Source organism: Rattus norvegicus, chromosome 18 (assembly GCF_036323735.1).
Source record: "Rattus norvegicus strain BN/NHsdMcwi chromosome 18, GRCr8, whole genome shotgun sequence".
NCBI lineage: Eukaryota > Metazoa > Chordata > Mammalia > Rodentia > Muridae > Rattus > Rattus norvegicus.
The window spans coordinates 36,803,975-36,827,003 of NC_086036.1; the positions used below are offsets into that span (position 1 = coordinate 36,803,975).

At 37.7% G+C, this 23,029-nt stretch overlaps 1 protein-coding gene across 1 annotated transcript; it reads right to left on the bottom strand.

The window, feature by feature from the left end:
• Positions 1–5,658: 5,658 nt before the first annotated feature.
• LOC103694484 (serine protease inhibitor Kazal-type 11-like) lies at positions 5,659–11,860 on the bottom strand. The gene is made up of 4 exons (XM_008773227.2): positions 11,799–11,860; positions 7,607–7,653; positions 6,620–6,666; positions 5,659–5,751 (listed from the first exon to the last, which is right to left on the bottom strand). The coding sequence occupies exons 1-4, from the start codon at positions 11,858–11,860 to the stop codon at positions 5,659–5,661; spliced, it is 249 nt and encodes an 82-aa protein (XP_008771449.2).
• Between the last annotated feature and the right edge of the window lie 11,169 nt (positions 11,861–23,029).

Genomic DNA, 23,029 nt, shown 5'->3' on the forward strand with positions numbered 1-23,029 from the left:
TGTTTTCATTGTTTCCCACTGGTAGTGGACTCTGATAGGACTACAGGTATTTCCTTTTGGGATTTGCATTTCAGCTTCCCAGGGTTTCCCTATTGCTGAACTATGTTAAAAAGAAAAAAGCACTGTGCCTCCAGCCTCCTGCTGCTTACATGAAAATAACTCTGCTCATTGTCCTGAGAGAAGGAATGGAAACATGTTCGGGTATTCCCTAGTTACACAGGAATTATTTTATGAAAAAGCCATGTAATCCTCCCTTTGCATATCAAATTTTTGAAGAAATGAACTTCATAAAACCTCAAATGTTTCCAAGAAGTCTTGTGTAAGAGGAGCCAGTTGGAGAGAATAATTTGCTTCAGTATTAGTTGAAGAAATTTCACACAATTATGAGTGTTTGTGAATTCATCTTGCAGAATAGAATACATAAGAGGCAATGATGGTAGGAATACAAGCTTTGCTATTTTGTTCTGCATTCTTCTTGCCTCTTTTGGAATCTAAGAATTATGTCAGCATCTCATAGATGGATTTGAGGTTGACTAGATCACTTTTATCAATGTGATCACATTGAACATTTTTTCCTACTTTACACTTCTAGCCTTGTTAAGTAGCAGATAGGGGAACAATGACAGAGAACCCTGACTGTACATGCTAAAAGTCTGGTAACAATTTTAGCAGTCTTGGGACATTGTTATTCTTTATCAACAAATTTAAGCGAAGTCATTTGTTACATATTTAAGTCCTATTATGTAGGGTTCTGGGTCTCAAATCTGCTCTGCCACAGAGCATGGATAAGGGAAGTTTGACCGCACTTATGTGACGATATTGCCAGATAGGTGTTGGGCCATAGGGAATCCCTGGGACACCGCTCTGGAGGTGAAAAAGTCCAGTCTAAAGTGCAGGACAGCCAGAGCTGGCTTGGGAGTCCCTGGGCCTGCAAAGAGGCTGGAACCATGGAGTTCCCAAACATGTGGACACTCAGGAGCCCCTGGAAGTCAAGGAAGAGCTGAAAAGGAATCTGGGCCCCACAGGCTGAATCTAACCTGAGGCCTGGGTGGAAAGTGGGGAGTTCCTGCTGGTCCTGAGGGGTGAGTCCTTGGCTTGATGAGCAGCTGCTTAAGCTTGGTGGTGGTCATGGTAAGGAGTATAGAGAGGCCTTCTATGGGAGATTAGACTGTGGCTCTGTAGACAAAGGTCATCTTTGTGGCTCCCCACAGAGGATCCAGATGAAATAGAAAACAGACAGCCCATGGTTCTGAATTGTTTATTGTCGTGATGGAAAGTGGATGTGTAAAACCACACTCTACTTCTTAGAGTGTGCCTAAGATTAAATACTTTTTGCAGGGAAGAATGTCTTGGAAGGAAATTTTATTGGCTAAGCCCTCAAAGCCCCTAGGTATCTCATTAGAATGGCTCTGTCTTGAGCCTACATGACCAAAGGTCATGTCCTTTTCCTCATCTGAATGTGGAAGGGCTTTGAGTGTTTCCCTTATGTGACTAATGGCCACAAATCTAGGGGGATGGGGCTGTGGCTAGTGACAAGGGGCTGGTAACTGGGAGCAGGCAAAGCTCTTAACAGCCCTTCAGGGTCTCCTGGGCTTCTAGCCCAATGCCAGGACAATCCAATGGTCCATTGCACCACATCACTATTCTAAGCAGAACTCAGAGAATGCCCATTGTTTAAAAAAGTATTGACTTCCCATTTGGGCATCAAAGGTATCAAAGACAGAATAAAGTCTACTATCTCCACTTCCATGACTTATCTGTCTTCTCTTCCTTTTGGGACATTTTCTTACCTCTGTATGTAAGGTTAAGAATCTATAGTTGCTTCCCTCGGGGTTTCTTTGGCTATCAGAGATCTGAAGCATCCATGCTGTGATCTTAATACTATATCTTTCCCTAACAAAGCTACATTTTGGACCTGAAGACACTGCTCACAATGCACTTAAGCTTCCCACATCAATCATTATTTGAGGAAATGCCCACAGGCTTCCCTTTGGCTAAGTCTGATAGAGTCATTTCCTTTGTTCAGTTTTCCTCTTACTAAATGATTCAACTAGGCATTCCCCTTCCCTGGAACCTCAAGTCTCTTGAGGATTAGGTGCAGCTTCTCTCACTGAGGCTAGATGAGGTAGTCTTCTACTATATATGTGCCAGGGGCACGGGACCAGCCTGTGCATGTTGCCTGGTTGGTGCCTTGGTCTCTGGGAGTTCCCAGGGGTTCAGGTTAGTTGACATTAATGGTCTTCCTATTGGGTTGCTCTCCCCTTCAGCTCCTTCAATCCTTCTAATTCAACCATAGGGGTTCCCAACTTCAGACCAATGGTTGGATGTAAGCATCGGCATCTGTCTCAGTAAACTGCTGGTATGGCCTCTCAGAAGACAGCCATGCCAGTCTCCTGTTGGTTACCACATCGTAGTATCAGGAATACTGTCAGGCATTGGTTCCCCTCTATGAGATGGATCCCAAGTTTGACCCATCAGTGCAATGCCTTTTCTTCTGTCTTTTCTCCACTTTTGTCTCTGCAGTTCTTTTAAACAGGAACAATTCTGGGTAAGAAATTTTTACTGTGAATTGGTAACCCCTTCCCTCTACTTAAGGCCCTGTCTATCTATTGGAAGTGAGGTCTTTCAGTTTTCCTCTTCCCACTGTTGGGCCTTTTGATTCCTGAGAGGGACATTCTAGAAGGTCACCCTGCCTCCCACCCCAAAGGCTGCATATTTCAATTCATTCTTCTGGCCCTCTGATTTTCTCTCCTGTTTCCCCCACACACAAATTTTCCTTCTCCCCTTCCCTCCCTAACACCCAGGCCCCTCCCTCCCTTTACCTCCCATGATTGTATTATTCTCTTTCTAAGTGGGATTTAAGCATTAACTAATAATAATGCTGAATATAATATTTCAAGGGTTTGAAGCTGAATGAATAATTTTTATTGTGGCTCAACTATACAGCAAAGTATTATTTCCTTGAAATCAAAATTCATGTAACCCTGTCTGGCCACAACCTCAATACATTGCCAAAAAAGACCTCAAATTCCTGGTCTTCCTGTAACTATCTCTCAAGTACAGAGTATTACAGGCATGTACCATCAATTCTGTGTTAACACAGTACATTCTAGTGAATGACTTTGACATAAATTAATTCTAGGCAAGTATTTGATTAAGGAGGAACCACACGAATCACTATTTCAGATGATAAAATTTTTACTAATAAAGAAAATAAGCCTAAAATGTATATGTAACAGATTAGAAGTTATCATTTACTGTGAATATATTACTATTTCAGTAAGCTCAATTTTTTTGACATTTTTTCCTTTATTGGATATCTTTTTATTTATACTTCAAATGTTATTTCCTTTCCTGAGGTTCAGTTTCTTAACTAAAGATTTGGCAACCTGAGAAAATGCTTTTTTCTTCAATCAAAAAGCAACAACTTATGTGGAAAGAGCTCTGCTATCTCAAATAAAGCAGAGTTACCTGAATCTACAACTATTAGTACTTTCTATCTTCCTTGACTGATTCATAACAAATAAATAAAATGTAATTTTGTTTATGTAAGCTTTGAAGATGTTCTAGTGTTTTTGGAATAGGCAACACATCAATGAGAGACATTTGTTCCATATTTAGTCGTTATGATTCTTTACACTAAATTCCCAAAATTAACCCAGAGGTCTTTTCTAGAATTCAAGTTTCCAAATATCTTGCTACAGGTTCAGATTCTTAAGGGTGGAGAAGATCCCTACCATCATTTTAGTAAAAATTCAAGAATTTTATTTTATATTCATCATTTAAAATGCCTCAATTACAGCTATCAAAAGTATCAAATTGACCTTAATCAACAGCTCCCACAAGAAGGGATACTAAATAATATTGCAATTATTTAATATTTTATTGATTAGAAAATCTATGATTAAAATCACAGTTGATGTAATGTAAGACAAAAAACAAGAAAATAAGTATTCACATCATCATCATCATCAAATCATTGAAAATAAAATCATTCAATTCCAGGTTCACATTGGAAATATTCTTCAATCTTCTCTATTCCACATAATGAATCATATGAGACTTCATTTGTAGACTAAGAATTTAAGGCCCTGGTTGAGAACATTCCATTTGATTGGATGATCCACCATGAAACCATTATGTTGACTGACAAATACCATGATATTCATATTCAAGATCTTTCTCCCTGCAAACAAAAAAGTTAGAAGAAAAAATAAATATTTGAACTACCATTTCAATTTTATTGAGAATTATGTAATTACTTTTTAATGAAAAATTATTAATATGATTTGGTGTGGGGGTCTCTGGCCCTTCCGTATATGCAGCTGGGCCTCTCCTACTCCTGACATTGAAAGAAGTCCTTTGTCCAAAGTGGGAATAGTCAATAAATTCTATATGCTCAATCCTGATATAGACTTGTAATCTCCCTAATGTAAAGTGGAAAGAATTAGAAATTGCCTTAATTTTTCCTAGTAGAAAAATACAATTTGAAACTAACTGAACACAAATTGTTATAGATGGAAATACTTGACAGATAAAAAAAATGTGCAGGGTTGGGGATTTAGCTCAGTGGTAGAGCACTTGCCTAGGAAGCGCAAGGCCCTGGGTTCAGTCCCCAGCTCCGAAAAAAAGAATGTGCAGTGAGTAAAAATAAAGAGAATATATTTGTGATTTTGCTAGCATTAACAACACGATATTTAAACATATCCTATTTAATAAAAAGAGGATGCTATTGTCAGTGATGGAGAAGATAAGGATTTAGAAGGAAGGTGCCATAGACTGCTCTGGACTTGATGGCTTAGGTCTATCAACAAGTTGAACAGAAAAGGTAGATTAGCTACAGAAGTCCCTCCTTAGCTTTAAAGCCAATTGTAATAAATTTAAAAATTATTTACTTAAGTTTCTTGCTCAAGAGTGGGAATTAGCATTGAGCACCTATCTTAGCTATCTTCATGTGTCAACTTTCCTCAGCCGGAAATCACCTGATAGAGAAGTATCGATTTTTAAATGCACAAATCAGATGGATCTATGAACCTGTCTGGGGGGGAAATGTCTTGATTGTTATAGGATGTAGGAATCTGAAGCCCATTGTAGGTGGCATGATTCCCTGAGAAATTGAGCCTAGGATCTGTTACCCTAACATGAATCTGTGAATGATCCAGCAAGCTAGTTTTCTCTCTCGTTTCTGCTTCAAGGTCCTGCTTGATTTCCTGACTTGATTTCTCTCAATGATAGACTGTAACCTATTAACTAAAGTGGATCCTTCCTTTCTCTTAGTTATTTTTTTTATGACGATATTTGCCAGAGCAAAAGATGAAACTAGAATAGCTTCAAAGCTTGAACTTAAAGTATTACATTAGGTTAGTCTATTGGTTTCATCTCATAAAGATCAAGTAAAATTAATTGCTCAATACTGTGAAAGAGGATTCAGTAGAATAATGTTAATAAGTCAATGCAAAAACTACTCAACTCCAGAAGAACTATAAAGAAATTTACAAGTGGATGCTTGCGTTTTCTTTAGTGAAAGTGGTTATATTTTGGGTATGCTATATTTGTGTTATCAGAAATGGAATTTTTTCATCAGTTCCTGACAGTTTTCTCACTAATTTGAGAGAGTTAATACTAAATCATGTGTACTTACAGCACCATTTTGCAAAACTAACTGTCATTTGCATATGTAATTCTATCATTTGCACAAACTGGGTCCAGGGTTCTGGGGCATTCAAGATTTTTAAACATAGTGCAATTTGGCTGTGAAACATAAAAACAACATGAAACATATCAGATAATGATCTTTGAGAAAAATTCTACTTGATAAAATGATACAATATTAAGTATTGAAAATATGTATTGACTTACTACAATTCTACTTAAACATGCTATATTATGGTTATATATCTATAAGTCTGATATCCTGAGACAATGTAAATAAGTGTCTGTAATTCCATAGTTAAGCTATCATTCTTCAACTTCACCTTACACTCAGATAAAATCTTCTAAAATACTTTGAATTGAAAGAAATCATAAATCTTAGTGATTCATTTGTAATTTTCATATCCTTCTTATTAGCTTTACTGTATATGCTGTGACACACATGGGTGCTTTGCATATAACATACATATATATGTATACAGAGATAAAATTTATTATTGACAATTTTTTAGACACAGACAATATTGTGAAATTCAGATGAATTTGGCTTTTAAATTTTTATAAATATTATTTTTGGATTTTGTGAGAATGAAGGTTCTTAACTTTTATACAATATTTCAGTGTCCTACTTAATCAAAATTGATGTTTACACTAACTAGAAATGGATGTTTATTGCTTTCAGTCTTCTTTTCCAGAATGAATCATACTATTTTAAACATTTTAAAACACAAAATATAACTACGCACAATATGGACTTTGTTCATTAATATAATTTATGAATAATCAAATGTTTGACCTTGTCTATAACATTGAATAGTTTTACATTGTTTTCAAGACTATAGTCCAACCTTTTCTATAACAATTAAACAAATATTTTTGGTTCTTTTAATTGTTGCAGCATTGCCTTATACATTATGTTTGGTGACATTTCAAAATCCATGAGTTTACTTTTTACATTTTCATTTACCTTTGATTTAATATTGTGTGGACTTGACATGACAATCTCTGGAAACCCTGGATGGGGAAAAGAAAAGAAATCAGAAAAAATAGAGAAGTGTGATGATTTGGCTAAAAAGCCTGAGGACCTGAGTTCAGTGTCCCAATTCCCTCAAAGTGGAAAGAGAGAACCAACTCCCAAAAGTAGTTCTCTGACTTCACCATATACACTTTGGTATATGTGCACACATGCACACCTGCAAATTATATAAATAAACAACATAAAAATGTTTAAAGAGAAAATCAATAGACTATGGGAGAAAATATCCATAACACTTAGAAGTAAACTATGCCAATTTTTACTTTTGTTATATTGGAGGCAAGGAGGTGTTTGTCACAGTGCTAAAATAATAGATTCATAGAGAGACTTCAAGTATGGAAAGTGCAGTTATTGATTATTTATTATATCTGAACCCTACATTTAAAGACACCATAAACTTCTTTTCCTTTATATATCTGCTTGCTGGTACCTGAATGAACTTGCATTGGCTTGGCAGATATGTGAATATACAGGTAAAGAATATGAAAATAATCTGAATAAATTCCAAGAAACATTAATTAATTAATGACAGATTGAATTCAGAGTGCAAAAAGAGAAGTCTATAAAGACATCACTGAAAAAATAGACTTTAAACTAATATTTGTTTACATAGATTCTATTAAAGGTCACTTCTGATTAAGGGAAGTACTCATCAAGATAAAAACAAATCTCAGAAGTACACTAAATTGTAATTATTTTGTATACTCTGATTATAACTGATGAATCTAGAAATCAAGAACAAAGAAGCTACACACTAAAGAGAGGAGGCTTCCCTCTTGAGAAAGTACTTGTGACTCAAGAGGTCTGTTCTCTAGGGAAGGGAGGCTTGAATTTGAACAAGTATGAGATCATAAAAGTCAAATAAGGAGAAGTGCAGACAATCCTGACAGCACAGATGAAACCACCTCTTCTGCTCACATTCTTGGACAAAGAGGAACCAGCCTGGAGTCCTCTGGATGCGGGAACTGAGGATCAGGACAGGATCCTTTCAATTTCTGCCAGTGCCTGGAGCTGACCCTGTGACACACTTCAATGTACCCAGATCCTGCCAGGATCCTGAAAGCCAATTTCTAGGAGTGCTGATACACAGGTTTACAGGATGGTCCAGACACTTTCAGAGACAATAAGACCAGTTAACACCAGAGATAAGCAGATGGTAGGAGTCAAGGGCAAGAACCTAAGCAACAGAAACCAAGGCCACTTGGCATCATCAGAACCCAGTTCTCCCACCACAGCAAGCACTGAACAGCCCAAGACACCAAAAAAGCAAGATTAGGATTTAAAATCACAACACATGATAATGTTACAGGACTTTAAGAAGGCTATAATTAACACACTTAAAGAAATACAGGAAAACACGAGTAAACAGGGAGAAGTCCTAAATGAGGAAATACAAAAATCAATAATAGAATTACAGGAAAACACAACCCAATGGGTGAAGGAATTGAACAAAAGCATCCAGGATCTAAAAATGGAAATATAAACAATAAAGAAATCACAAAGGGAGACAATCCTGGAGATAGAAAACCTAGGAAACAGATCAGGAGTCACAAACACAAGCATTACCAACAGAGTACAAGAGATAGAAGAGAGGATCTCAAGGGCAGAAGATACCATAAAAAAAAATCGATACAACTGTCAAAGAAAATGCAAAATGCAAAAGGCTCCTAACCCAAAATATCCAGGAAATCCAGGACACAATGAGAAGATAAAACCTAAGGATAATAGGTATAGAAAAGAGCAAAGATCAAAAAGATAAAGCACCAATAAATATCTTCAAAAACTATAGAAGAAAACTTCCCTAGCCTATATAAAGAGGTGCTCATAATCATACAAGAAGTCTACAGAATTCCAAATAGATTGGATGAGAAAAGAAATTCCTCCCCTCACATAATAGTCAAAACACCAAATGCAAAAACAAAGAAAGAATATTAAAAGCAGTAAGAAAAAAGGTCAAATAACATATAAAGGCAGACCTATAAGAATTACACCAGACTTCTCACCAAAGACTATGAAAGCCAAAAGATCCTGGGCAGATGTCATTCAGACCCTAAGAAAACGCAAATGCCAGCCCAGGCTACTATATCCAACAAAACTCTCAATTAACATAGATAGAGAAACCAAATTTACACAATATTTTCCAGAAATTCAGCCCTACACAGGATAATAAATGGAAAACTCCAACACAAGAAGGAAAACTACACCCTGGAAAAAGCAAGAAAGTAATTTTAATGCAATAAACTGAAAAGATGAGTGCCACAAAACATAATTCCACCTCTAACAACAAAAATAACAGGAAAAAAACAATCACTGTTCCCTAATATCATCAAAATCAATGGACTCAATTCCCCACTAAAAAGACATAGACTAACAGATTAGATACATAAAGAGGACCCAGCATTTTGCTGCATACATGAAACACACCTCAGTGACAAAAACAGAAACTACCTCAGAGGAAAAAGTCTGGAAAACAATTTTCCAAGCAAATAGTCTCAAGAAACAAGCTGGAGTAGCCATTCTAATATCAAATAAAATCGACTTTGAACCAAAAGTTATCAAAAAAGATAAGGAAGGACACTTCATATTCATCACAGGAAAAATCCACCAAGATGAACTCTCAATCTGGAATATCTATGCTCCAAATGCAAGGGCACCTACATTCATAAAAGAAACCATACAAAAGGACAAAGCACATGTTGTACCTCACACAATAATATTGGATGAGACTTCACACCCCACTCTCATCAATGGACAGATCATGGAAAAACAAAACTAAACAGAGACACAGAGAAACTAACAAAAGTTATGAACCAAATGGATTTAACAGATATTCATAGAACATTTCAACCTAAAACAAAAAAAAAATATACCTTCTTCTCAGCAACTCATGGTATCTTCTAAAAAACTGACCATATAATCAGTCACAAAACAGGCCTCAACAAATACAAGAGGATTGAAATAATTCCATGCATCCCTATTAGATCACCAGGAACTAAGGCTGGTCTTCAATAACAACAGAAAGCCCATATACATATGGAAGCTGAACAATAATCTACTCAATGATAACTTAGTCAACGAAGAAAGAAAGAAATTAAAGACTTTTTAGAATTTAATGAAATTTAAATAACATACCCACACTTAATGGGACACAATGAAAGCAGTCCTAAGATGAAAACTCAGCTCTGAGTGTCTCCAAAAAGAAACTGGAGAGAGCATACACTAGCAGCTTGACAGGACACCTGAAAGCTCTAGAATAAAAGAAAGCAAATGCATCCAAAAGGAGTACATGGCAGGATATAATCAAACTCAGGGCTGAAATCAATGAAGCAGAAATAAAAAGAACTATACAAAGAATAAACAGAACCAGGTAATGGTTCTTTGAGAAAATGAACATGATTGATAAACCCTTAGCCAGACTAAGCATGAGGGCACAGAGACAGTATAAAAATTAACAAGATCAGAAAGAAAAGGGGAGACATAACAAGAAAACCTGAGGAAATTAAAAAAAATCATTAAATTCTACTAGAAAAGCCTATACTCAACAAAACTGGAAAATCTGGAGCAAATGGACAATTTTCTAGACAGATACGAGATACCAAAGTTAAACCAGGATCAGATAAACCATCTAAACAGTCCCATAACTTCTAAAGAAATAGAAGCAGTCATGAAAAGTCTCCCTACCAAAAAAAAGCTCAGGACAAGATGGATTCAATGAAGAATTCTATGAGACTTTCATAGAAGACCTAATACCACTACTGTCCAAACTGTTCCACAAAATAGAAACAGAAGGAGCAATACTCAATTCCTTTTATGAAGTCACAATTATGCTTATACCTAAACCACAAAAAGACCCAACAAAGAAAGAGAACTTCAGACCAATTTCCATTATGAATATTGACGCAAAAATAATCAATAAAATTTTTGCAAACTGAATCCAAGAACACATCAAAACTCTCATCCATCATGATCAAGTAGGCTTCATACCAGTGATTCAGGGATGGTTCAATATATACAAATCCATGAATATAATCCACTATATAAACAAAGTTAAAGAAAAATATCCCTTGACCATCTCATTAAATGCTGAGAAATCATTTGACAAAATTCAACACTGCTTCATGGTAAAGGTCAAGGAAAGTCAGGAATTCAAAGCCCATACCTAAAGATAGTAAAAACAATATACAACAAACCAGTAGACAACATTAAACTAAATGGAGAGAAACTTGAAGCAATCCTACTAAAATCAGGGACTAGACAAAGCTGTAAGACTAGACAAGTGATAGAAAATGTCTTTTAGAAAAATCATCTAGTTCTCACACTCAATAAAATAGATATATGCTCAATAATTAGTTTAAATTAATATCAAAAAGTAACTGGGAGTGTTTACTTATGAAAATGACGCCTTGTAATTCAATTGATTTGCCTAATTGAAAGTAATTCATGAAAATTAACACATTAATATTGTGAAGAGTATCTCAGGACTATCTAACACCTTGTAATTACTTTTTTTCACATTCACAGTATGTATTGAAGAGAATCAGTGAGCTATCTCTTTACAAAGAACTTGACATTAGAAGATTTAATTTGAAAACTATAAAGGAGATGGGGTCATAGAACAGAAGGGCTGAAAATTACTATTACTTATTGTTCATTACATTTAACCACTGCCTGAGCTGCAGCATGGGATGAGGAGAAAAATCTTCAATCTGTATAATAATGGCAACACTAATATCAAAATTCCATTGCATGTTTCTTTTTCATTTACTGTTTTAAGAGACTTCCTCTTACTACATTATATCAGCAGACTTTAACTTGTAAGCTCAAACAATCCTCATGGCTCAGTCTTTTAAGTAGGTAGCATTACAGTTACAGAACCTTGTGATGTTTATACCACCCATTCTAATTCAATTCTCATCCACAAGCTCCTTAAGAAAATGAACAGAGGCCATTAACTATGTAATTTTCACGGACTTTTGTACCAAGCTTTACTTCATTTAACTTCACAAATTTAATATTTAATATTCCCAACATCCATCCATTCTTAAATCTCAATGGATACTCTAATAAATTCCTATTTCAAATCTCATAGTAACCTAAGAGAAAATTTTACTATTCAAAATAAGGAAGTACCAAAGTCAGGATGAAAAGAAATTCGATCCACATTGAAGACATTTTATCAAATCTGTGGAATAAATATTTAAAACCATTTATAACACATTTCCAGTGAAAGCCTCTTATAGATAAATGAATGGCTCTCTGCCTTTTCCCAAGGTTGCTAACAGTGCTTGACTCTTCCCTTATTCTTCTTTGAATCCTCAGAATCAACAGGACACAATCTGAGCACAGAATGACTCTTAGAGAAAGGAAATGTTCATTGCACATCCGAGAACTTTTTCTCTCAACCCTTGCCTGATCCAGAGGGTATCAGATTTTTTGAGGGAAATATATATAATGGAATCTCAGATTTTTCTTTTAAAAATCATGAGTAGAGACTTCCTGTGTTTACCGGGAGTCCCACACCCGCGGATCCCGGCCCGCAGCAGCTCTCTGCTCCCAGACCCCGTGGGAGAGAGGCCTCACCTCCTGGTCAGGTGGGCACTCCTGAGGCTGCAGAGCGGAAGAGACCACCACACTGCCCACCCCTGCCCACATCCCTGGCCCAAGAGGAAACTGTATAAGGCCTCTGGGTTCCCGTGGGGGAGGGCCCAGGAGCGGCAGGACCCCTGCGCCTGAGACACCGCTGGAACCTGAAGGAATAGGCCGGATAAACAGTTCTCTGCATCCAAATCCCGTGGGAGGAAGAGCGAAAACTTCAGAGAGGCAGACACGCCTGGGAAACCAGAAGAGACTGCACTCTGCACACATCTCAGACGCCAGAGGAAAACACCAAATGCCATCTGGAACCCTGGGGCACTGAAGCTCCCGGAAACGGTTGCACAGATCTTCCTGGTTGCTGCGACCTCAGAGAGCTCGTGGTCAGCACCCTGCGAGCAAACTTGAGCCTCAGGTCCACAGGTAAGATCAACTTTTCTGCTGCAAGTGACCTGCCTGGTGAACTCAAGACACAGGCCCACAGGAACAGCTGAAGACCTGTAGAGAGGAAAAAATACACGCCCGAAAGCAGAACACTCTGTCCCCATAACTGGCTGAAAGAAAACAGGAAAACAGGTCTACAGCACTCCTGACACACAGGCTTATAGGACAGTCTAGCCACTGTCAGAAATAGCAGAACAAAGTAACACTAGAGATAATCTGATGGCGAGAGGCAAGTGCAGGACCCCAAGCAACAGAAACCAAGACTACATGGCATCATCGGAGCCCAATTCTCCCACCAAAGCAAACACGGAATATCCAAACACACCAGAAAAGCAAGATCTAGTTTCAAAATCATATTTGATCATGATGCTGGAGGACTTCAAGAAAGACGTGAAGAACTCCCTTAGGGAAACACAGGAAAACATTAATAAACAAGTAGAAGCCTACAGAGAGGAAACGCAAAAATCCCTGAAAGAATCGCAAAAATCCCTGAAAGAATTCCAGGAAAACACAATCAAACAGTTGAAGGAATTAAAAATGGAAATAGAAGAATCAAGAAAGAACACATGGAAACAACCCTGGATATAGAAAAACAAAAGAAGAGACAAGGAGCTGTAGATACAAGCTTCACCAACAGAATACAAGAGATGGAAGAGAGAATCTCAGGAGCAGAAGATTCCATAGAAATCATTGACTCAACTGTCAAAGATAATGTAAAGCGGAAAAAGCTACTGGTCCAAAACATACAGGAAATCCAGGACTCAATGAGAAGATCAAACCTAAGGATAATAGGTATAGAAGAGAATGAAGACTCCCAGCTCAAAGGACCAGTAAATATCTTCAACAAAATCATAGAAGAAAACTTCCCTAACCTAAAAAAAGAGATACCCATAGACATACAAGAAGCCTACAGAACTCCAAATACATTGGACCAGAAAAGAAACACCTCCCGTCACATAATTGTCAAAATACCAAACGCACAAAATAAAGAAAGAATATTAAAAGCAGTAAGGGAAAAAGGTCAAGTAACATATAAAGGCAGACGTATCAGAATCACACCAGACTTCTCGGCAGAAACTATGAAGGCTAGATCCTGGACTGATGTCATACAGACCCTAAGAGAACACAAATGCCAGCCCAGGTTACTGTATCCTGCAAAACTCTCAATTAACATAGATGGGGAAACCAAGATATTCCATGACAAAACCAAATTTACACAATATCTTTCTACAAATCCAGCACTACAAAGGATAATAAATGGTAAAGCCCAACATAAGGAGGCAAGCTATACCCTAGAAGAAGCAAGAAACTAATCGTCTTGGCAACAAAACAAAGAGAATGAAAGCACACAAACATAACCTCACATGCAAATATGAATATAACGGGAAGCAATAATCACTATTCCTTAATATCTCTCAACATCAATGGCCTCAACTCCCCAATAAAAAGACATAGATTAACAAACTGGATACGCAACGAGGACCCTGCATTCTGCTGCCTACAGGAAACACACCTCAGAGACAAAGACAGACACTACCTCAGAGTGAAAGGCTGGAAAACAACTTTCCAAGCAAATGGTTGGAAGAAGCAAGCAGGAGTAGCCATTTTAATATCAAATAAAATCAATTTTCAACTAAAAGTCATCAAAAAAGATAAGGAAGGACACTTCATATTCGTCAAAGGAAAAATCCACCAAGATGAACTCTCAATCCTAAATATCTATGCCCGAAATACAAGGGCAACTACATACGTAAAAGAAACCTTACTAAAGCTCAAAACACACATTGCACCTCACACAATAAGAGTGGGAGATTTCAACACCCCACTCTCATCAATGGACAGATCATGGAAACAGAAATTAAACAGTGATGTCGACAGACTAAGAGAAGTCATGAGCCAAATGGACTTAACGGATATTTATAGAACATTCTATCCTAAAGCAAAAGGATATACCTTCTTCTCAGCTCCTCATGGTACTTTCTCCAAAATTGACCATATAATTGGTCAAAAAACGGGCCTCAACAGGTACAGAAAGAAATAATCCCATGTGTGCTATCAGAACACCACGGCCTAAAACTGGTCTTCAATAACAATAAGGGAAGAATGACCACGTATACGTGGAAATTGAACAATGCTCTACTCAATGATAACCAGGTCAAGGAAGAAATAAAGAAAGAAATTAAAAACTTTTTAGAATTTAATGAAAATGAAGGTACAACATACCCAAACTTATGGGACACAATGAAAGCTGTGCTAAGAGGAAAACTCATAGCTCTGAGTGCCTGCAGAAAGAAACAGGAAAGAGCATATGTCAGCAGCTTGACAGCACACCTAAAAGCTCTAGAACAAAAAGAAGCAAATACACCCAGAAGGAGTAGAAGGCAGGAAATAATCAAACTCAGAGCTGAAATCAACCAAGTAGAAACAAAAAGGACCATAGAAAGAATCAACAGAGCCAAAAGTTGGTTCTTTGAGAAAATTAAAAAGATAGATAAACCCTTAGCCAGACTAATGAAAGGACATAGAGAGTGTGTCCAAATTAACAAAATCAGAAATGAAAACGGAGACATAACTACAGATTCTGAGGAAATTCAAAAAATCATCAGATCTTACTATAAAAGCCTATATTCAACAAAACCTGAAAATCTACCGGAAATGGACAATTTCCTAGACAGATACCAGGTACCGAAGTTAAATCAGGAACAGATAAACCAGTTAAACAACCCCATAACTCCTAAGGAAATAGAAGCAGTCATTAAAGGTCTCCCAACCAAAAGGAGCCCAGGTCCAGACGGATTAATGCAAAATTCTATCAGAACTTCATAGAAGACCTCATACCAATATTATCCAAACTATTCCACAAAATTGAAACAGATGGAGCACTACCGAATTCCTTCTATGAAGCCACAATTACTCTTATACCTAATCCACACAAAGACCCAACAAAGAAAGAGAACTTCAGACCAATTTCCCTTATTAATATCGACGCAAAAATACTCAATAAAATTCTGGCAAACTGAATCCAAGAGCACATCAAAACAATCAGCCACCATGATCAAGTAGGCTTCATCCCAATCATGCAGGGATGGTTTAATATACGGAAAACCATCAACGTGATCCATTATATAAACAAACTGAAAGAACAGAACAACATGATCATTTCATTAGATGCTGAGAAAGCATTTGACAAAATTCAACACCCCTTCATGATAAAAGTCCTGGAAAGAATAGGAAATCAAGGCCCATACCTAAACATAGTAAAAGCCATATAAAGCAAACCAGTTGCTAACATTAAACTAAATGGAGAGAAACTTGAAGCAATCCCACTAAAATCAGGGACTTGACAAGGCTGCCCACTTTCTCCCTACTTATTCAATATTGAAGTTCTAGCCAGAGCAATCAGACAACAAAAGGAGGTCAAGGGGATACAGATCGGTAAAGAAGAGGTCAAAATATCACTATTTGCAGACGACATGATAGTATATTTAAGTGATCCCAAAAGTTCCACCAGAGAACTACTAAAACTGATAAACAACTTCAGCAAAGTGGCTGGGTATAAAATTAACTCAAATAAATCAGTAGCCTTCCTCTACACAAAAGAGAAACAAGCCGAGAAAGAAATTAGGGAAACGACACCCTTCATAATAGACCCAAATAATATAAAGTACCTCGGTGTGACTTTAACCAAGCAAGTAAAATATTTGTACAATAAGAACTTCAAGACACTGAGGAAAGAAATTGAAGAAGACCTCAGAAGATGGAAAGATCTCCCATGCTCATGGATTGGCAGGATTAATATAGTAAAAATGGCCATTTTACCAAAAGCGATCTACAGATTCAATGCAATCCCCATCAAAATACCAATCCAATTCTTCAAAGAGTTAGACAGAACAATTTGCAAATTCATCTGGAATAACAAAAAACCCAGGATAGCTATAACTATCCTCAACAATAAAAGGACTTCAGGGGGAATCACTATCCCTGAACTCAAGCAGTATTACAGAGCAATAGTGATAAAAACTGCATGGTATTGGTACAGAGACAGACAGATAGACCAATGGAATAGAATTGAAGACTCAGAAATGAACCCACACACCTATGGTCACTTGATTTTTGACAAAGGAGCCAAAACCATCCAATGGAAAAAAGATAGCATTTTCAGCAAATGGTGCTGGTTCAACTGGAGGGCAACATGTAGAAGAATGCAGATCGATCCATGTTTATCACCCTGTACAAAGCTTAAGTCCAAGTGGATCAAGGACCTCCACATCAAACCAGACACACTCAAACTAATAGAAGAAAAACTAGGGAAGCATCTGGAACACATGGGCACTGGAAAAAATTTCCTGAACAAAACAACAATGGCTTATGCTCTAAGATCAAGAATCGACAAATGGGATCTCATAAAACTGCAAAGCTTCTGTAAGGCAAAGGACACTGTGGTTAGGACAAAACGGCAACCAACAGATTGGGAAAAGATCTTTACCAATCCTACAACAGATAGAGGCCTTATATCCAAAATATACAAAGAACTCAAGAAGTTGGACTGCAGGGAGACAAATAACCCTATTAAAAAATGGGGTTCAGAGCTAAACAAATAATTCACAGCTGAGGAATGCCGAATGGCTGAGAAACACCTAAAGAAATGTTCAACATCTTTAGTCATAAGGGAAATGCAAATCAAAACAACCCTGTGATTTCACCTCACACCAGTTAAGTCCATTGGATTTCCTGGAATTCTTTCAGGGATTTTTGCGATTCCTCTCTGTAGGCTTCTACTTGTTTTCTAAGGGAGTTCTTCACATCTTTCTTGAAGTCCTCCAGCATCATGATCAAATATGATTTTGAAACTAGATCTTGCTTTTCTGGTGTGTTTGGATATTCCATGTTTGTTTTGATGGGAGAATTGGGCTCCAATGGTGCCATGTAATCTTGGTTTCTGTTGCTTGGGGTCCTGCACTTGCCTCTCGCCATCAGATTATCTCTAGTGTTACTTTGTTCTGCTATTTCTGACAGTGGCTAGACTGTCCTATAAGCTTGTGTGTCAGGAGTGCTGTAGACCTGTTTTCCTCTCTTTCAGTCAGTTATGGGGACAGAGTGTTCTGCTTTCGGGTGTGTAGTTTTCCTCTCTACAGGTCTTCAGCTGTTCCTGTGAGCCTGTGTCTTGAGTTCACCAGGCAGCTTTCTTGCAGCAGAAAAGTTGGTCTTACCTGTGGTCCCAAGGCTCAAGTTCGCTCATGGGGTGCTGCCCAGGAGCGCTCTGCAGCGGCAGCAACCAGGAAGATATGCGCCGCCCCTTCCGGGAGCTTCAGTGCACCAGGGTTCCAGATGGCCTTTGGTGTTTTCCTCTGGCATCCGAGATGTATGTGCAGAGAGCAGTCTCTTCTGGTTTCCCAGGCTTCTCTGCCCCTCTGAAGGTTTAGCTCTCCCTCCCATGGGATTTGGATGCAGAGAACTGTTTATCCGGTCTGTTTCCTTCAGGTTCTGGCGGTGTCTCAGGCAGGGGTCCTGCCACTCCTGGGCCCTCCCCCACGGGAGCCCAGAGGCCTTAGACAGTTTCCTCTTGGGCCAGGGATGTGGGCAGGGGTGGGCAGTGTTGGTGGTCTCTTCTGCTCTGCAGCCTCAGGAGTGCCCACCTGACCAGGCGGTTGGGTCTCTCTCTCACGGGGTCTGGGAGCAGAGAGCTGCTGCGAGCCGGGATCCGCGCCCACCTACATGTTTTTAACATCAAAGGTTTCCACCTTTGATTTCTACTTCAGTTTTCTCATTAGTTTTAAATTTTAAGATATCCCATACATGCACATCACAATTATATTTTCCATTTATTCTAACCTACAATTTAAAGTAATGAAAAAACTTTTAATTTAGAAAAGGGTAAGGTTTGAGTTTAGCAATATTCTATGCAAGTGTAGTAGATGTGACATTTGGAATGAAATGACACAAATGCACCAACCTGCAATCCTTGGGAAGCCCTTTACCTCACATGGAACACCACCCATCTCCATTTCATTATGTGGAGACCTGATCATACTGTGTAGTGCAAGCTGTGTAGACTCACAATCTCTTTTTGCAACTTCTCAAGTTAACTGGAACTTCTTGATTTTACAAATGTATTCACAAGAAGAAATCACTAAAATATAAGCCAGCACAAGTAATATAGGACACATTTGCATATACACACATGTGAGTGTGTATTTCTATAAAAACATGAATAAATACATATTTACTTAATGTTAAAATTTTGAATGTTTTCAGTATGTATACTCTTTATTTATGTACTGTGTTGCATATGCACAATTTATTTAAGGTATATATTAGCTGTTGAGCATACTCGACCCATAATCCGTTAAATTCCCTCTTTCTACTTCTGTTGACATCAGTTCTCTGTGTTCCACAGACAATGTAAATTCTAATTTTTAATCTTTAATCTTTTTAAATTTGGTCTTAAGTTAGTGATACACTGAAACATGAAATTGTAAAAGTAATAAATGTTGTGTTTGGTTTTATATTTATCATGTAATTCATATAAATATGGAATAATTTTTTAAAACAAAGAAATATTTATATATTTATTGAAAGGACATTTCTTGATTTCATATGGAAAAACAAAGAAACAAAGATAACTAAAGTAATCTGGAATAAAGAAAGAGCATCTTGATGTATCACCATTCCTGATTTCAAGCTCTACTACAGAGGTGTAAAAATGAACCTGCAGGTAGTAGCATAAAGCAGACTTGTTGATCAATGAAATCAAATCAAAATTACCCAGACGTAAAATCACGTACCTACAGATATTTGAAGAAGCCAAAAATACATACTGGAAGACAGGAACCATCTTCCACAATTAGTGCTGGTATAGCTGGATATCTGCATTTAAAAGAATTCCAGTAGATTCACATTTATCACCCTGAGCAAAACTCAAGATTAACTAGATCAAAAATGTAAACACAAACCAGGTACAGTGAACTTGGTGGAAGAGAAAGTTGAAGTGGTATTTATAGTCTTGAGCACCTTGTCACAAGACACAATTTCCTGAACAGAACATATTAATGCAGGACTAAAATTATGAATTTTAAAATTCATAATTAATAAATGGGACATGGTGAAACTGAAAACTTCTGTAAGGCAAAGCAGACTGACAAAATAGCATTCTGAAGAATGAGAAAAGATTTTCACTCCATATCTGAGAGAAGGGCAGTATTGAAAATACACAAAGAACTCAAGAAACTAGACATTCCTTAATAATCCAGTTAGAAAATGGAACACAGATCTAAACAGAAATAGTCAACAGCAATTGCAAATAGCTGAGAAACACTTAGAGAAACGTCAGCCACGCCTAGTTATCAGGGGAATGCAAACCAAAATAACTTCGTGACTCCATCCTAAACCTGTAAAAATGACTAAGGTCAAAAACATGAGTTACAGGTCATGTATTTAGCATGTGGAGCCAGGAAAACACTCCACTATTGAAAGTGGGAGTGCAAACTTGTAATAACCACTATGAATATTGAGAATTGATTTACCACAAGACCTAGATATCCACTCTCAAGCATATATCTAAAAGATGCTACAGCCTATGACAAGAACACTTGCTCAAATATGCTCATAGCAGCTTTATTTGTAATAGCCAGAAGCTGGAAACAACCTAGATATATTCGTCAAAGAATGGATAATGAAAATGTGGTACATTTTCACAATGGAGTATTATTCAGCTGTTAAAAAGATGGTATCATAAATTTTTCAGACAAATGGATGTATTTAGAAAAAAAATCAATCTGAGTGAGGTAACCCAGACCCAAAAAGACAAATACGGCATGTACTCATTTATAAATAGATATGGGCTGTTAAGTAAATGACAGGCATGCTACAACCCATGAACCTAAAAAGTTAAACAACAGGAAGGGAAATGAGATACATGGAACTTGCTGTGTAAGAGAAATGTAATATATTTTGTGGGTTGAGAGGGGACTGGTGTCAACGTGGAGAATATAAAAAGACAACTGGAATTGGAAAGCATTTAGGAGGCAATGTGGAAATTATTTACAGTAGAAATCCCAGGATTCTATGAGGAGGATTCCTAGTAATAGAGGATATAAAGCCTAAATCATTCATCTTCTATAACCAGAAACATTCCAGTGGTGAGACTGGCACAACACCCAGATATAAAGCCTTTGATCTACAACCTGTCTTATTGCAAGATATACTGGGGCAATGGAGTTACAGAATTTGTGAGAGTTGTAAACCAATGACTGGCTTAACTTGAGATTTATACATGAGAGGAAGATCAGGCTCAAAGATGGATAGAGACCTAGAATATCACAAAGAACCAAAACTCAATAATTATGATTCCTAATGGCATCCTACTATGCTCATAGATAGGTACCTAGTCCAGTCGTCATAATATCAGCATCCTCCAGCTGCTGATGGGCGTGGATGTGGAGACTCACAGAAAACTGGTAGTGGGAGAGAACACAAATTGAAGACCTCAATCAGGTTCCTCCCTTGGAGCTTTGGGAAACCCTATGGAAGATGGGGTAGAAGTATTGTAGGAGCCAACGGGGTAGAGGACACGAAGAAAACATGGCTCACAGAATCAAATAACTGGGGCTCACAGGGGCTCACAGAGATGAGTCCACAATCACAGAATATTCAAGAGTCTGAGACAGGTCTTCAATACATGCTACGGTTTTTAGCTTGATGTTTAGAAGGAGTCCTACCAGTGGGAGAGGGAGTGCCTGTGATTCATTTTCCTCTTTTTGGGATACTCTTCCTCCTACTGTGATGTGTTGGTTTGTATCTAGTTTTATTGTATCTTCTTATACCATATTTGATTGATATCCCTGGGAGGCCTGTTTCTCTGTGAAGAAATGGAGTGATTTGGCTGTAGGAGACTGAGGGAAGTAAAGGGAAGGGAAACTCTGTTACATATGTATTGTATTAGAGAACAATATTTTTTAAATACATATATAACCCAGAAAAGAAAAGGAAATAAAGAAAATACTACTGAAAATAATCGAACCCAATAGATGATGAAAATGAAAAACACATGACGTCAAGTAAAAACTTCAATAAAAAGCTTCCATAGCCTGGACAAAATACAAGAGAAAATTAGGGAATGAAGACAAAATAGAGGAATTGGATCATCCCATCAAGAACCATGATAATTTCTTTTAGTGGATGAGGAAGACATTTAAGAACATTTTTATACCATGAAGGCAAAGGCTACTGAGTATAGATTTATAAAGAAGGGAATTTAATCCAACCCAATGAGTCTGTCTCACACTGCTCCTATTTGTCTGTATTTAGGACTAACCACAAAGCCAGTTATTTCTTACAGTTCTTCATTTGGTATTGGAAACTTCTGAGACTTCCCCTCTCCAAGTCATTCTGCCTACTGGCATTAGCACTGTGCATTGCTTCTTTAGGTGTCCATATTGTTGGGTTCTTGTTTGTGCTGTTTCTCTGCCATGTGCAAAATACAGTGTCTCAAAAAAGACCTCATGGTCCTCTTTGCCTTGCATTGCCTGCCTCCCTCTTCTGCAATATTCTCTAAGCAGTAAGTCTAGGGTTTATGTTATAGATGTATTAACTGAGATCTGTCAACCCACACGCTGACCTAAGAAATTTGAATAAATTTTAATAGTTCCAAATTTAATCATGAACACAGTTTCTTTTTAGTTTTTACTGTTTAACTAACTTTGTTCTGATACACCTTAGTTATTTTAGCTTTCTCCTTATCTTGTCCCGTTATTTTTTAAGAATCTTTTACATTTCAAAACTGATTTAAATTTAACTTTGCCTCATAAAGTGTGTATGTTCTCCTTTCAATTATTTATTTATTTACCAAATGCTGCCCCCTTTCAGTTCTTCCTTCATAGAGATCTTCCCTCATTCACCCTCCCCTTCTTTTCCTGTGCCCTGGCCTGTCAGTCCTCTGCCAGGTTAGATAGATCCTCTCTCACTGAGGGCAAACAAGACAGTTCTTTTGGGGAACAGATATCACAGTCAGGCTACTGCTGTATGGAGAGCCTCTGCTCCAATAGCTTGGGGTCCCACATGTAGACTGATTTGCATGTCTGCTACATATGTGTTGGGGGTCTCATTCCAGCCCCTGTGTGTTCTTTGGTTGGTGTCTTGGTCTCTGAGAGCTCTCAGAAGATGTGGTTAGTTGACTCTGTTGGTCCTCCTGTGGGGTTCCCATCTCCTTCAGGGCCTTCAATCCTTCCCTCAATTCTTCTGTAAGAGTCACAACCTCAGTCCAGTCTTTTGCTATGAGAATCTAAATCTGTTTCAGTCAGGTGCTAG

Excerpts from the sequence above, each read along its gene's own strand:
- LOC103694484 (XM_008773227.2), bottom strand. The coding sequence starts at position 11,860 with ATGTCTTCAATGTGGATCGAATTTCTTTTCATCCTGACTTTGGTACTT. Across the intron at positions 7,654-11,798 it reads GTACTTCCTTATTTTGAATA|TTCCCGCATCCAGAGGACTC; the intron begins GTAAAATTTTCT and ends CCTGATCCTCAG. Across the intron at positions 5,752-6,619 it reads CACACAATATTAAATCAAAG|CCAAATTGCACTATGTTTAA; the intron begins GTAAATGAAAAT and ends TATGTTTCACAG.